Source organism: Cervus elaphus, chromosome 19, assembly GCF_910594005.1.
Source record: "Cervus elaphus chromosome 19, mCerEla1.1, whole genome shotgun sequence".
Taxonomy (NCBI): domain Eukaryota; kingdom Metazoa; phylum Chordata; class Mammalia; order Artiodactyla; family Cervidae; genus Cervus; species Cervus elaphus.
This window is the reverse complement of record NC_057833.1, coordinates 45,419,854-45,432,405: the sequence shown is the minus strand read 5'-3', so window position 1 is coordinate 45,432,405 and position 12,552 is coordinate 45,419,854. Positions and strand designations below refer to the sequence as shown.

The 12,552-nt window shown below is 49.1% G+C and overlaps 1 protein-coding gene across 1 annotated transcript; it reads right to left on the bottom strand.

Moving 5' to 3' along the window:
* Positions 1–9,109: 9,109 nt before the first annotated feature.
* On the bottom strand, positions 9,110–11,622 carry HES1 (hes family bHLH transcription factor 1). Its single transcript, XM_043875191.1, has 4 exons — positions 11,242–11,622; positions 11,007–11,102; positions 10,677–10,764; positions 9,110–10,017 (listed from the first exon to the last, which is right to left on the bottom strand). The coding sequence occupies exons 1-4, from the start codon at positions 11,347–11,349 to the stop codon at positions 9,467–9,469; spliced, it is 843 nt and encodes a 280-aa protein (XP_043731126.1). The 5' UTR covers positions 11,350–11,622; the 3' UTR covers positions 9,110–9,466.
* Between the last annotated feature and the right edge of the window lie 930 nt (positions 11,623–12,552).

Genomic DNA, 12,552 nt, shown 5'->3' with positions numbered 1-12,552 from the left:
AGTGTTTTCTCAGAGATGTGGTTGTTTGGATGTGTGGCTGGAGTGTGTGGTTGATGGTTGGAGGGAAGCAAAACTGAAGGTGAAGAAAGCAGTCTGAAGGAGATGAAAGCAACGAAAATCCTGCTGGAAACTCCTCCACAAAGGCAATGACCAAGGGGAAGCCTCATGGTTCCTCGTGCCCCCTGGGAGGCAGGGAGGAGACTGGTGGTGGGGTTGAGGAAGACACATTGAGCCTGGGAAATCAGAGGTAGGATATCTCACAGAGGTGGGGGCCTAAGGACTGTCACGTGGAGATGGCCCACAGGTAGCTGGATCCACAATCTGGAGCTCAGGGCAGAATCTGGACTGAAGATACCAGATTTGATGGTCTTCATGAAGATGCCAGTGGGTCTTCACGCTGTGGGTGATGGAGTGACAAGAGGAAAAGGGCATGGATAGATTTTTCAAGGACAGTGACCTGAATGGGTGGATCAAGGGGGAAAAAATACCATGGTCGATGTTGACAGGTCTCCAGAGAGGCTGGAGGAAGTCAGGAGAAACATGTGCCACAGTGGTGTAGGAAGGAGGGAATTTCAGGATGGAGTCTGCACATACTCAGAACCTCACAAGTGTTGACGAGAAAAGAACAAAAGAGGGACCATCTGATTTGTTCACGGAGAGAGGGGCACTCACAGGTCTGGCTGCACAGGTAACGGGGAGAGAGAAAGGAGGCAAGGGGGCTACTAGCTAGATTCTAGGGCCCTCGGTGAAAAGGGAGGAGAGCAGCCTGAGGTGGAGAGAGGGGTGTGGGGTGGGGGATGTTGGCTCTGAAAGATGGTAGAAAAATAAATGTATTTATGCACAGCAGGGAAAAGTAAAATGAGGTTGAAAATTTAGGAATAAGAGCTGATGTTCTATGGACCACCTCCCTGGTGAAGGGGGAAAGGATCCACAGCCCTGTGAAAGAAGAGAAGGATGGAGCCAAGTGAAGGTAAGCCTAAGGGGAGAAGGCAGGACCTGCCAGAAGGAGAGCCATCAGGACCAGAGGACTAATGAGTGGGAGAGCATATGGCACCCAAGGAAGGAAGAGCCATGGGTGGGCAAGGGTATGGGGGCAGAGCATATGTCCTCACTTTCCAGCCCAGGGACCCACCCACATCCATCATCCCCCTACGCTGCTTCCATCCTACTCACACCTGGGATGGGCAAAGTGATGCATCATCCATCCGGTAGGCTCAAAAGAAAAGCAGAACCAGGCAATGGTGGTGGCGGGGGTGGGGGTGGGGGTGGGGGTTCATTCAGACAGTACAGGTAAAGGGGCATTTATTTTAAAAAGAACAAGTTTCCAGAGAGAACAGTTAGGACTCACCCAGAGGAGGGAAGCACAGAGCCAAGATCTGGACTCCCAGCTGGAGGCTTTACACTAAACATGGAAACTCAATGTCTTAAAAATGTTTTCCAGTTTTCCATCTCTTTTATCTGATGTTCTTCCTCAGGCCTTTATCAAGCATACTAGAAAATCTTTTGTATACACATATTTAAATGTATGTAAAATATACATATTTTGGAAAACTTAGGAATTTTGGCCTAGTTGAAAATTTTGTGACATTTTGATTCCACATGTTTGGCTTAGTATGAATAGAATGCTAGGTTTCTAATTTTAAAAAATAGATACACAACAATTAGCAGAGGTTTACTGTATAGTACAGGGAACTATAGTCAATATCTTATATTAACCTATAGTGGAAAATAATATGAAAAATAATATATATGTATAACTGAATCACCTAGTTGTGCACCTGAAACATTGTAAGTCAACTATTCTTCAGTAAAATACATTATGCTAATAAAAATATTAAGTTGAATTCAATCCCATATCAGGTTAGAGACTAGATGCCATATCCCCAAACAATCAATTGCTCAAAATCCAGCTTCTATTTTTAAACTAGTGTATGTGTGTAAATATGACTACAGCCTCAGATCTTTGATATAGGAGCTGTGCGAATATTTGAGGCAAGAATGACATTTTAAGTTATCCTTTATGAACTTCTCCCAGCATTAAAATGTCTCTTCTTTGGATGGATACTCCCTATTTTAAACTTAAAATGTAGTCTCAACGAGATCACAGTAAAGTAGGTTCTGAGTTCTCTAGATGATCATAGTTTATGCTCCTTTCCCACCGTGCCCTTCCCCCCCAACTCCAAAGCAGGAAAACAAAAGTAAACCAAATGAGCCTTTAGTTTCAGTTTTTTAGAGGCTTGTTCACCTCTATAAGGTATTAATGGCCAATTCCACAGTTACTTTGCTACCTAGAGTTTCAAGGGAAATATCTATTTGATTCTGCAAAATTCTACGTTATTTGTATGAAAATAATCATATGGGCCCTAATTATGGAAGAGACACAGGGAAGAATAACTCTGTGTTCAAAACTATTTGTTCTTCACAAATGTGGTGTATGGGAAGCCTTCCTTTACGGTTTGTATCTCATCCCTGACCCTGAGTATCTGTTAGGTATTCGCTAAAATGAAAAAAATGCCTTCAGTACTTTACTTCTAAATGTCACACAGGATTCTGCTTCTGAAATCAATTTGATATGGCTTTTACCCTCTCCTGCCCCATTAAGAGAATAATATTCCTGTTCTACAGTTTGATGCCTTATGGACACATTTTTACGGGAAAAGCTAATAGAAAAAAAACTACATTGTAGAAAACATGAAGTTTAGGTTGGTGGTGTTTGTCCGTTGAAGTAGTTTTTCTCTAGGCTGGAGATTTTGTCAACTGGATTTATAAATTTCACTTCTCACATTGATGACTAAACTAGCACAATTAATTAACATGAAAACAGATTGCATTTTTTAATAACAAACTAGAGTAAATTACAAAGAATATTTCTTAAATAGCATCACTATCATTAAGTGATACTTGCATTTCTAAACAAAAAAAGAAGTCATTGATCGCTGCTTCACTAAAGGCAAATTACAACTGGAAATATATCCAGACATAGAATAGCTGCAGTAAAGCCTTTTATTAATTCAGACTTCAAGTATTTACTTATGCTGCAATCATGGCTCTTCTTATTCTTACTATAAAGATTTATATTATAAATAGTACTGTAAGAGCTATGTTTAACCTGCTTAAGAGAATATAGCCTTTAAATGAATTTAGTGCATTAGTTTTATGAAAGCAAGTGCTTCTGTCAATTATGAATTCAGACTTACTATAAGTATTTGCCAAGTTTACTGTTTTTCCTTCTATTAGATATTTAAAATTCAGATTTTTCACTAATTTACACTGATTTCACTAATTCATTCTTGTTTAACCAGGCTAATCCGATAAGTTTAGTTACTTCAGTAAGTGTACTAGTGGAAAAACTCTAACCAGTTGTGGAAATATGTTCCCTAAATGGAGAGAGTCTGATAACCAAATTCTCTTCAGAAAAGAAGTGGGCAAGTGAAAGGGTGGGACGGGGGAGTGGTAGGTGGGGGTTGGGGTGAGGGGTGGTGCTTAGGATGAAGAGAGAAAGTGATGGCACTTTTAATTCTTGCTATTCTGTTTTCCAATGAAGGTAACAAGATATCACAAAGAAGGATAATGTCTTAGTGGCAGATATGTAGGCAAATCCTGTCAGATGTAGTCTTCCTTTGATGGGTCTCACTAACACACAGGTCTCCAAGAACTCAATGTGCACTATCTTCTTGCAATAGTGCAGGTACAGGGCCCATGCTTCAGGTCTGTTTCCACATCTTTAACTGCAGATGCAAATACTTGATTGTAAAACCATCCCAGGACCTTGGTTGAAATTTTGAAATGTGCCTGATATAGGTTCTTGCAGATATAGGTTCCTGTAAGCTACAGTGCATGTGTATAGAGGCATATTCACCGTAAGGAGAGAATTACAGACCATGGAGTTGAGAAGGACTTCAGAGACTTCTGGTCTAAGCTTCTGCCTTGACAGTGAGGAAATTAATGGCCAGAGACTCAGGAGGGCTTGCTCAGCATCTCATAGGCAGTGATCAATTTGGAACCAGGATTGCCGAACTCCAAGTCCTTTCCTTGACTGTATTAAGATGACTCTGCACATTCAGAAGATACTAGTATTGTAAAAAGATGAATCTTGAAATTAGCCACTTGACACTAATTTTTCTTAGGTGTAATTTGACTAGTTTTTTATTTACCACATCAGCCCTAAGGTCACAAAAATGTACACAAAGGTTAATCATGATTTGGAGGCCCAAAAAGTTACCCGATATGAAGTGTTACTTTTTGGTACCACTAGTGTACACTAATCCTCTTCTATGACATTTAACATAGAATACTTAAATTTATTTATTTATTTATTTTTACTGGTCTGTTGGGCCTGTTACAGCTTTATAGCTACAGAGATCATGCCTTCCTTCTTCCTTTTATTTCCATGGTGCCTGGTTCAATAATTAATGAATGAGTACATGAAATTCAGGGCTTTCCTGGTGGCTCAGCAGTAAAGAATCTGCCTGTAATGCAGGAGACGCAGGTTTGATCCCTGGGTTGAGAAGATCCCCTGCAGGAGGGCATGGCAAACCACTCTAGTATTCTTGCCTGAAGAATCCCACGGACAGAGGAGCCTGGAGGGCTACAGTTCATAGGGCCACAAAGATTTGGACACGCCTGAAATGATTAAGCATGCACACACATGAAATTCAGAACTTAGGGAAGAGGCAGTGGTACTTTCACATAGCTGGTGCAGTCACAAGCAGCTCCTGAAATCACTGGGCGAAGGCCAGGGCTGGCTTTCCCGTTTGGTGACCATCCCTCACTGTGATTTAGGAATCATAATAGCTGACCTACATTGAGCTTCCCTGGTGGTTCAGACGGTAAAGAATCTGCCTGCAATGTAGGAGACCAGGGTTCAATCCCTGGGTTGGGAAGATCCCCTGGAGAAGAAAAAGGCAACCCACTGCAGTATTCTTGCCTCGAGAATTCCATGGACAGAGGTGCCTGGTGGGCTACAGTCCATGGGGTCACAAAGAGTTGGACACCAATGACCAACTAAAACACATTGGGGGCTTATGTGCCAAGCACCACTCCAAATGTTTTGCCTGCATTTACTCATTTCATCCTCACAACCCTATGAAATATCACCTGGGGAGGTACAAATACCACCCTATGGTACAAAGAAGGTGCAGAGAAGTAATTTGCCTGGACTTACAACCTCAGCAACCTGAAGCCAGATCATGTGTTTTGGCTCTAGTTTTTGGCCTCCAAGCCAATTCATATACCTGAAAATTTCAATACAACCATGGCAAACTTCCTGGAATTCCCCCAACTGGACTTACACATTTACCTCTGTCTGTGTTTCCCTTCTCATTCCCGTCTCCTCTCTTCCTTGACAGCATCAGTCAGGTCTCCGCTTCAGGTGCCAACGCTCTAAAGACCTTACCTGGCTTACTCTCCAATCAGAATCCATCTCTCTGTTCTTAGGTGCCCATTGTTGAAACTTTTCTGGCACGTCCCACATCAGGCCTGGGATGAATCACTTGGATGTTTGTCTATCTCCCCAGCTAAACTGAGAGCCCTGGGAGGGCAGGGGGTGGGTGGGTCTTAATGTTATCTTTTTAGCGCTTGCAGGGGGCTTGCTGGGCACTCGGTAGGTGCTAGAGATGAGATGAGATGAGGGGATGAGAATCATTTATTTTTAAGGAGTCGCGAGGTGCCGTCGGGCGGCTGTGTCTTGTCTGGGACGACGGTGTGGGCTGAGCCGCCCTGGCCCGGCCGCTCTCCCCGCCGGCCCCCACCCGCCCTGGCCTGGCTTGCCGCTTGGCAGGGCTCCGGCGGCCGCGAGGGCCTCTGCTGCCCCGACACTGGCCTCGGCCCAGTTTCCCGGCTTCTAAATGCGGCCCGGAGCTACCGGGGGAACTGGAAAAACACTGGCAGGCGGCCCCACCCCCGGGCCCGGCGGGTCGGGCGGCCGCGTTTCTGCGGCTAAGGGCCTGCTGCTTGGGAGGCGCTGGGGCCCCGGGCGGGGAAGCGGGGGAGGCGGCCGGGCGCGGGCGGCTGCCTGCCTGTCAGCGGGAGCGGGCGCGGGCTCGTGTGTCAGCGGCTCCCTCCTCCCTCTCCCCCCGCCACCGCCCGCCGGGCCTCCCGGCCTCCCGCCGCCGCCGCCGCCGCCCGCTCCCCCCGCGGCCTGGCAGGCTGCCGGCTGCACAGGCGGGGGTTCGCGCCGTTCTCACGACCTCTCAGGTTGCCTGAGCTCATCTGGGAGCTATTCATTTCCTGCCAGAAAGCAGCCGGGCCTGCTAAGCAAACCACCTTGGCCGCAGGGCCGCCGGGGCTGGCCCGGCGTGGCCGCCCCGGCCTGCTCCCCGCCCGGGCCGCGAGCCGCGGCGGCCTCCCTGGAACCCCCGGCGGCCCCGGCGGGCGCGCGGCGGGGGCAGCTTGGCCGCCCATCTGGTTGCACTTAGGAGCCGGGGAGGAAGCTAGCAGCGGGTTGTTACCGGCCAAGGGGTGTGGGAAAAGTTAATTGACTTTAATGACAGGTTTCCCGGGACGGCGGTGACGATGAGGGGGTCCAGCTTAACCCCTAGGTCCCCACTCCAGCAACACGTGGGATGGAATGGGGCGCGCGGAGGGGGCGCGCCTCCCAGTCGCGGCAACTCACTACTTAGAGAAGGCTCCCGAGTCTAGACCCAGGAGAGCCAACCATCCCTCCATCCCCCGCCCCGCTTCCAGTTCAGCGCCTCTCCAGCTCCGGCTGCTGCCGGGCACGGCGGGGGGCCCGAGCCCGGGAGGGTCTCCATTGAGAGGCTAATGCCAGCGGCGGCTAGGCCGGCGGCCCGCATCCGGACGTGGAGATTGGAGCCGCGCCTTATCGGGAGCCACCGGCACCGCCCCGGGGCGGAGGAGAGGGGCTGCTGGGTGCGACTCAAGATTGTGTAATTCCTTCTGGCCCGAAGGATCCTGTTGTGGGCAAGACTGAAGCTTCTCCTCTCCCCCAGCTGATTACTGCAGAAAGAGCCTGGGTGCCGGAGAGTACAGGGCCTTAGAAATAAACACACTCCTTTCACGGGCTTGGAAATGTCCCGGAGAAGGGAAATGACTCACCCAAAGAGATACAGAGAGCTTGCCGGCAGAACCGGCAAAAGAGCCTGAAAATCCCCACTGGGGCCTAGGGTCCACCCTTTCTTTTCGTTTTGTACGGAAATGCCTCATCTACTAGTTTAAACCCAAATTTCAGGGGGGAAAAGACCACTTTCAAAGTACAAATTACAAATTATTTGTACAAATATTATTTGTACAAATTATTTTCAAACGAACAAATGTTTACTTCTTTAACATTATCACTCCCTTCAATATCTGTGGACTTTTGATATTAATAAAAATCCGTTTTCAGTTGTTCCCCTTCTGAAGAGGGGAAGATGAAGAGATTGAGTTTTGAGTTGATTTAATGATTGCACTGTGTGTGTGTCAGTTTTTAAGAATATAAATGCATTTTTATAAAAATGAGATTGTTGTCTCCCTTATTTCTGCCAGGACACTTCCGGTGGAGCCAGAGGACAGATTTACCAAGTGAAGCATTTGAGCTTGGGTTGGGGAGCAATTATTATGTCTGTGTTTAAACAGGAGAGAAATGGCAGGAAAATGATATGATAAAGAAGGGTGTTTGTGTATGTCTATTTCTTTGCGGGGAAGGTATGTTGGACACCTTTCACAGAGGCAAAATGAGGCAAGTAGGAGCCAACATTTTTAAAGTATTTTTTAAACCTTTCACTCTAGATCTGAGGCTGGATGGAAGGTATTTGAGTAGAAAACTGACTGCTGTCTGCTAGATCATTCCAGTGATAGAGCGGCTCTCCACACTGGCCTGTGGGAAAGGCCAGCCAGGCAGGGGAGAGGTAAAGCTTTTGAAATAAGACAGAAAATCGTTGCCTTTATCTTTGTTAGGAAAGCTTCAAAGATTGATCTCTCCCGCCTCATCCTTCTCCTCCCAGAAGCCCTTCTAAGAGCGGGGTTGGGGCGGGGCGGGGGTGGGGCGGCGAGAGGAGGCTGGAGGGAGGGGCCAGGCCGGGGGGGTGGGGGGAGGGAGGACTGGCCGGCGGTGCGGGAGGAGGGCGCGCCCGCCAGACCCACAGCGCGGCTGATGTGTCTGGTCTCGCAGGGCTCGTGGTTTTCATTTCCCCAACACCTGGATGCAGTCAAACACCTGGCCAAATCTGACAAAATCTGACAAGCCTTTGTGATGGGATTTGGAAGAAATTCCCTGCAGATCCTGGCACAGTTTAAAGCTGTCCGCTTTGAGTTAGGACTTGTTAAGGAGGGTTATGTGAGCTGAAACCCGAGACAACCCTTTTGCTTCTATCTGGAGCCCACATCTTGCCTGGAAATGGGGCATGACCAAGCAAAGGGGTCGCTTGCTGTTTGTATTAAAAGGGGAAGATGGCCTGTGTGCTTGCCAGGACGGCCTCCACATGCTTTCTCTATTAGAGCCAAGCACAGAAACTTATCAAAAACATATGTCTGGTGTTAATCATCTGGACTGGGGCTCCACTTGGGAGTCTAACTAGCTGTTCCTTGGCAGAAGGAATCTGTTGACCTTCTCAGCTTGCTTGAAGAGGGTGCAGAGAGGCATTTCAAACTTTTAGGTGCTGGTACAGAAAATGTCTAGCTGCAAGGATTGACTAATTAAAGACTCCAACACTTGAAGGCTGGAGCTGCAGCTATGAAGACTTTTTGCTTGGATGCTGGTGAGATACCCTAGGGCACTAGTGCTGCAGGAGCCACCCTTACATGTGCAGTGGGCACCTAGTACTGGATTGATTAACTTCATGAATTCAGCCCCCTTCCATCTTCCTCAGAAGGAGCCAGTATGAGAACCAGGACTGAATGAACCCACCTGCAACTAAAAAGGTTTTTGGAATCTTTTAAGAGACTGACCACAAATTGATCAAGGAAGCCATAACAGATGGGTTCTCACAAATTAAATGGAATTTGGCTCAAGGAGCAGTGGTAAAAGGCTTGATGGGCTTTTTAAAATGTTCTTTTAATAACAAAAGGAGCCAATTCCTGAATTCTCAGATTATGTGTAATTCAAATTCTGCCAAGACCTTCATTTTTACATATTCTGAAATAATCAATTCTAAGACATAAGAACCTTCACTCTTTTATTTTCTCAAATAAACTTCCCAAAAGGAAGATATTTTAAGAGCATTTTCAAACATCTTTGGCATCACATAAAAAAGAAATCTCGTGTAAAAAACGAAATGTCATCTGAACTTTTATAATACAAAGGCGCAATCCAATATGAACATATAAAATATGTACAAATATAGTGCATGGTCAGTCACTTAATACAGCTCTCTACAAAAAAGTAACTTTAGAAATTAAAAAAAAAAAAAAAAGTAACTACTTAATCTCAAAAGTCCTGCCTTCTCTCTCAGGGTCCAAGTTCCTGTTTATCGTCCCGAGGGAAGAGAGGTGGTTTGGGGAATTTAGGGGGAGGGGTGGCCTGAGCCCCTCAGTTCCGCCACGGTCTCCACATGGAGTCTGCCGTGAGCGAGGGGCCGCTGGAAGGAGACACTGCGCTGGGGCCCACCGAGGTCCCGCTGTTGCTGGTGTAGACTGGGATGACTGGGCCGCTGTGAGCGAAAGCCCCATTGGGGATGAGGAAGGCAAACTGGCCGTCCGGCGCCGGCACCACTTGGAAGCCGCCGAACACCTTAGCCGCCTCTCCAGCCGGGCTGCCCAGCTTGCAGGGCGCGCCGCCGGGAGGGGGCGCCGCACCCCCGGGGATCGGCACGAGCGGCGGCGGCGGCGCGAACGGCGCGTGCTGCGGGCCGCCAGGTCCTGGCGGGGGCGGCGGCGGCGCCTGCAAGGCGGGGTGCGGCTGCCCTGGGTAGGTCATGGCGTTGATCTGGGTCATGCAGTTGGCCAGGTGGCCGAGGAGTCGGGTGCGCACCTCGGTGTTAACGCCCTCACACGTGGACAGGAAGCGGGTCACCTCGTTCATGCACTCGCTGAAGCCGGCGCGGTACTTCCCCAGCACGCTCGGGTCTGTGCTTAGCGCGGCTGCGGGCCAGAAGAAGACGAATGGGTCACCGAACGGCCCTGGCCCCGAAGCCAACGCCTCCGCCCTGGGAGGTCCCCGCGGCGCGCCTCCCTGACCACCCGCCCGCGGAACTGCCTCTGGGTAGCCGGCTGGGTTTAGAAAAACCATCCACCTCTCCACACTAGCTTGGCGACCGACCCCGAGACGCTCCCTTTTCCATTCCCTGTTGCTTCATTTAACCTGATCTGAAGCCTCAAATTTGCCTCCTCCTCACCCCCGCGCGATGTGACCTTGGATAGTGCCCTTCCCCCTCTTCTGCACCATCCGAGCCTTATTTCCCCTTATGTAGCGGGCGAGGAGGGCGTGCTAAACCAGATGACCCCAGGCTCCACGCAGCTTAAAAACCGCCACGGTTCTAAATCCTTTCACCCCCATCCGCTTCCCCCACTGCCAAGCCGCCCGCCGCCCTCGCCACTACAACCTCTCTCCCTCCCTTTCCGGAACAGTAACAACTTGGAGTTGTGGCTATAAATAAGCCCCAGACCGTGGGAACGCAAGAGTGAGCCAAGGCAGTAAAATGTAGCTGAATGCCTCTCACAACCACGGGCGGAAGTCTGGAAGAAATCACCGCGGGGCGAGAGGGACGCCCGCAGAGGGGGACGCGGCTAGCCGCTCTCACCCGTCATCTGTGCCCGCTGCAGGTTCCGGAGGTGTTTCACTGTCATTTCCAGAATGTCCGCCTTCTCCAGCTTGGAATGCCGCGAACTCTGCACAGAAGAGGAGGCAAAGGAGGAAAGTAAGAGCCTCGACAGAGGCCTCGGAATGGTGGGGGTCCGTCCCTCCCCCCGGCCACGGCGGCGACAGCCCTAGACCTCGGCTAGAGGGGCCCAGCTCTCCCGCCTCTGAGAATGCAGTGCAGGCAGGGAAGACCCCGCAGGCAAGGGGATTTCATTCTTAATACCTGGGAGAGAGAGAGAGAGGAAAAAAAAAAGCAGAATTACCCACTTACATCTTTTTTAAGAGCATCCAAAATCAGTGTTTTTAGCTGGCTCAGACTTTCATTTATTCTTGCTCTTCGTCTTTTCTCCATGATAGGCTTTGATGACTGCAAAGAAAATTTTTAAAAAAGAGCGCTTGAGTTCCCATGGGACCTGCCATTTCTCACCGCGATTTTAAGGGAGAAAGGAGCCCCAACCCCGACTTAATTTCTTGGGGGTGCAGAGAAATACAGGTACTGCCCTTACCTTTCTGTGCTCAGATGCTGTCTTTGGTTTATCCGGTGTCGTGTTGACACTGGCTGGGGTAGCAGCCACCGGGGACGAGGAATTTTTCTCCATTATATCAGCTGGCATTTTCTTTTTCTTTTTTTTTAATCCCTAGAGAATTTTATTTTTGTAGTTCTTCACGCAAAAATTATTGTTTTGCTTATGTCCCTTTTACTTTAGACTTTCTCAAAACTACTGAGCAAGTGCTGAGGGTTTATTATATCTTATGGCTACTTGGTGATCGGTAGCGCAATTCCAGGACCAAGGAGAGAGGTAGACGGGGGATTCCGCTGTTATCAGCACCAGCTCCGGATCCTGTGTGATCCCCAGGCCCTGGCGGCCTCTATATATATCTGGGACTGCACGCGAACGGCTCGTGTGAAACTTCCCAAACTTTCTTTCCCACAGTAACTTTCAGCCAATGGGAGGAGGAGACACGCGGCACCGCTCGTGGACCGCGCCCCCCCATTGGCCGCCAGGCACAAGGCCTGGCGGCCAATGGCGCGCGCCTGAGCCCGGGGCACCAGAGGCTACAACGTCAATCAAAAGGATTTTAACCCTTTGCTACTCTCCCTGCTGCGCTTTGCTTTAGAAAGATTTTTCCGCATTGGGTTTGCCCTAGTCTAGTTTATTTCTCTTGGGGCTTCGGCCTTTGCTCTTTATTTCCTTTCATATGTAATAGAGCTGCTTTGCCACTAATAAGTTCATTTGAAATATATATTTTAAAAGGTTTAGAAGGACAGGGATTAAAGGTTATAAATGCAGTGGTTAGAACAGGGGAATGTGTGTAAGGGTGTGAGTTATGAAAAGATCTAAGTGATTTCCCTCTCACACTCCGCACGTTCGGGGGAGGAGGGGGGTGAAAGTTAACCATGCAAAAAAGGACAAAAAAATTTCCTTTTGCATGCAGAAAAGGAAACTGTGCCTCCATCTTACATTTGCAGATTTTTCAGAGCAAGGTGGTTTTCAATCCCCGCCCACACCCCGGACCCCTCCCCCGGTCCGTCCCTCATTTCTCCTCTGGAGTTGGGGGCCTTGGACCCCGCGCTTCCCCAGGAAACAATCAGAATAATTTCCAACTGAGCAGAAAGGAAATGGAATTTCAAATGAAAGATTAACAAGGGGGGCTTTGATAGCAATGCCTCAAGGACGCGCGCACGTCCTTGCCACCCTTTCCCTTTCCACCCACCGCCTCTAGGTTCTGCAGCGCGCCAAGGCGGCCTGCCAAGCGGCAGCCTCTCCCTCCTTTCCGCCCCGCAGGCGGCCAGGGCAGCCTAGGCACCCGGCGCG

What these genes read in the sequence shown, in the direction of transcription:
- HES1 (XM_043875191.1), bottom strand. Translation starts at nt 11,349, where the DNA reads ATGCCAGCTGATATAATGGAGAAAAATTCCTCGTCCCCGGTGGCTGCT. An exon ending in CAGCATCTGAGCACAGAAAG is followed by an intron (nt 11,103 to 11,241) that starts GTAAGGGCAGTA and finishes TTTTCTTTGCAG; the next exon opens with TCATCAAAGCCTATCATGGA. An exon ending in GCAGCGGGCACAGATGACGG is followed by an intron (nt 10,018 to 10,676) that starts GTGAGAGCGGCT and finishes TCTGGCCCGCAG; the next exon opens with CCGCGCTAAGCACAGACCCG.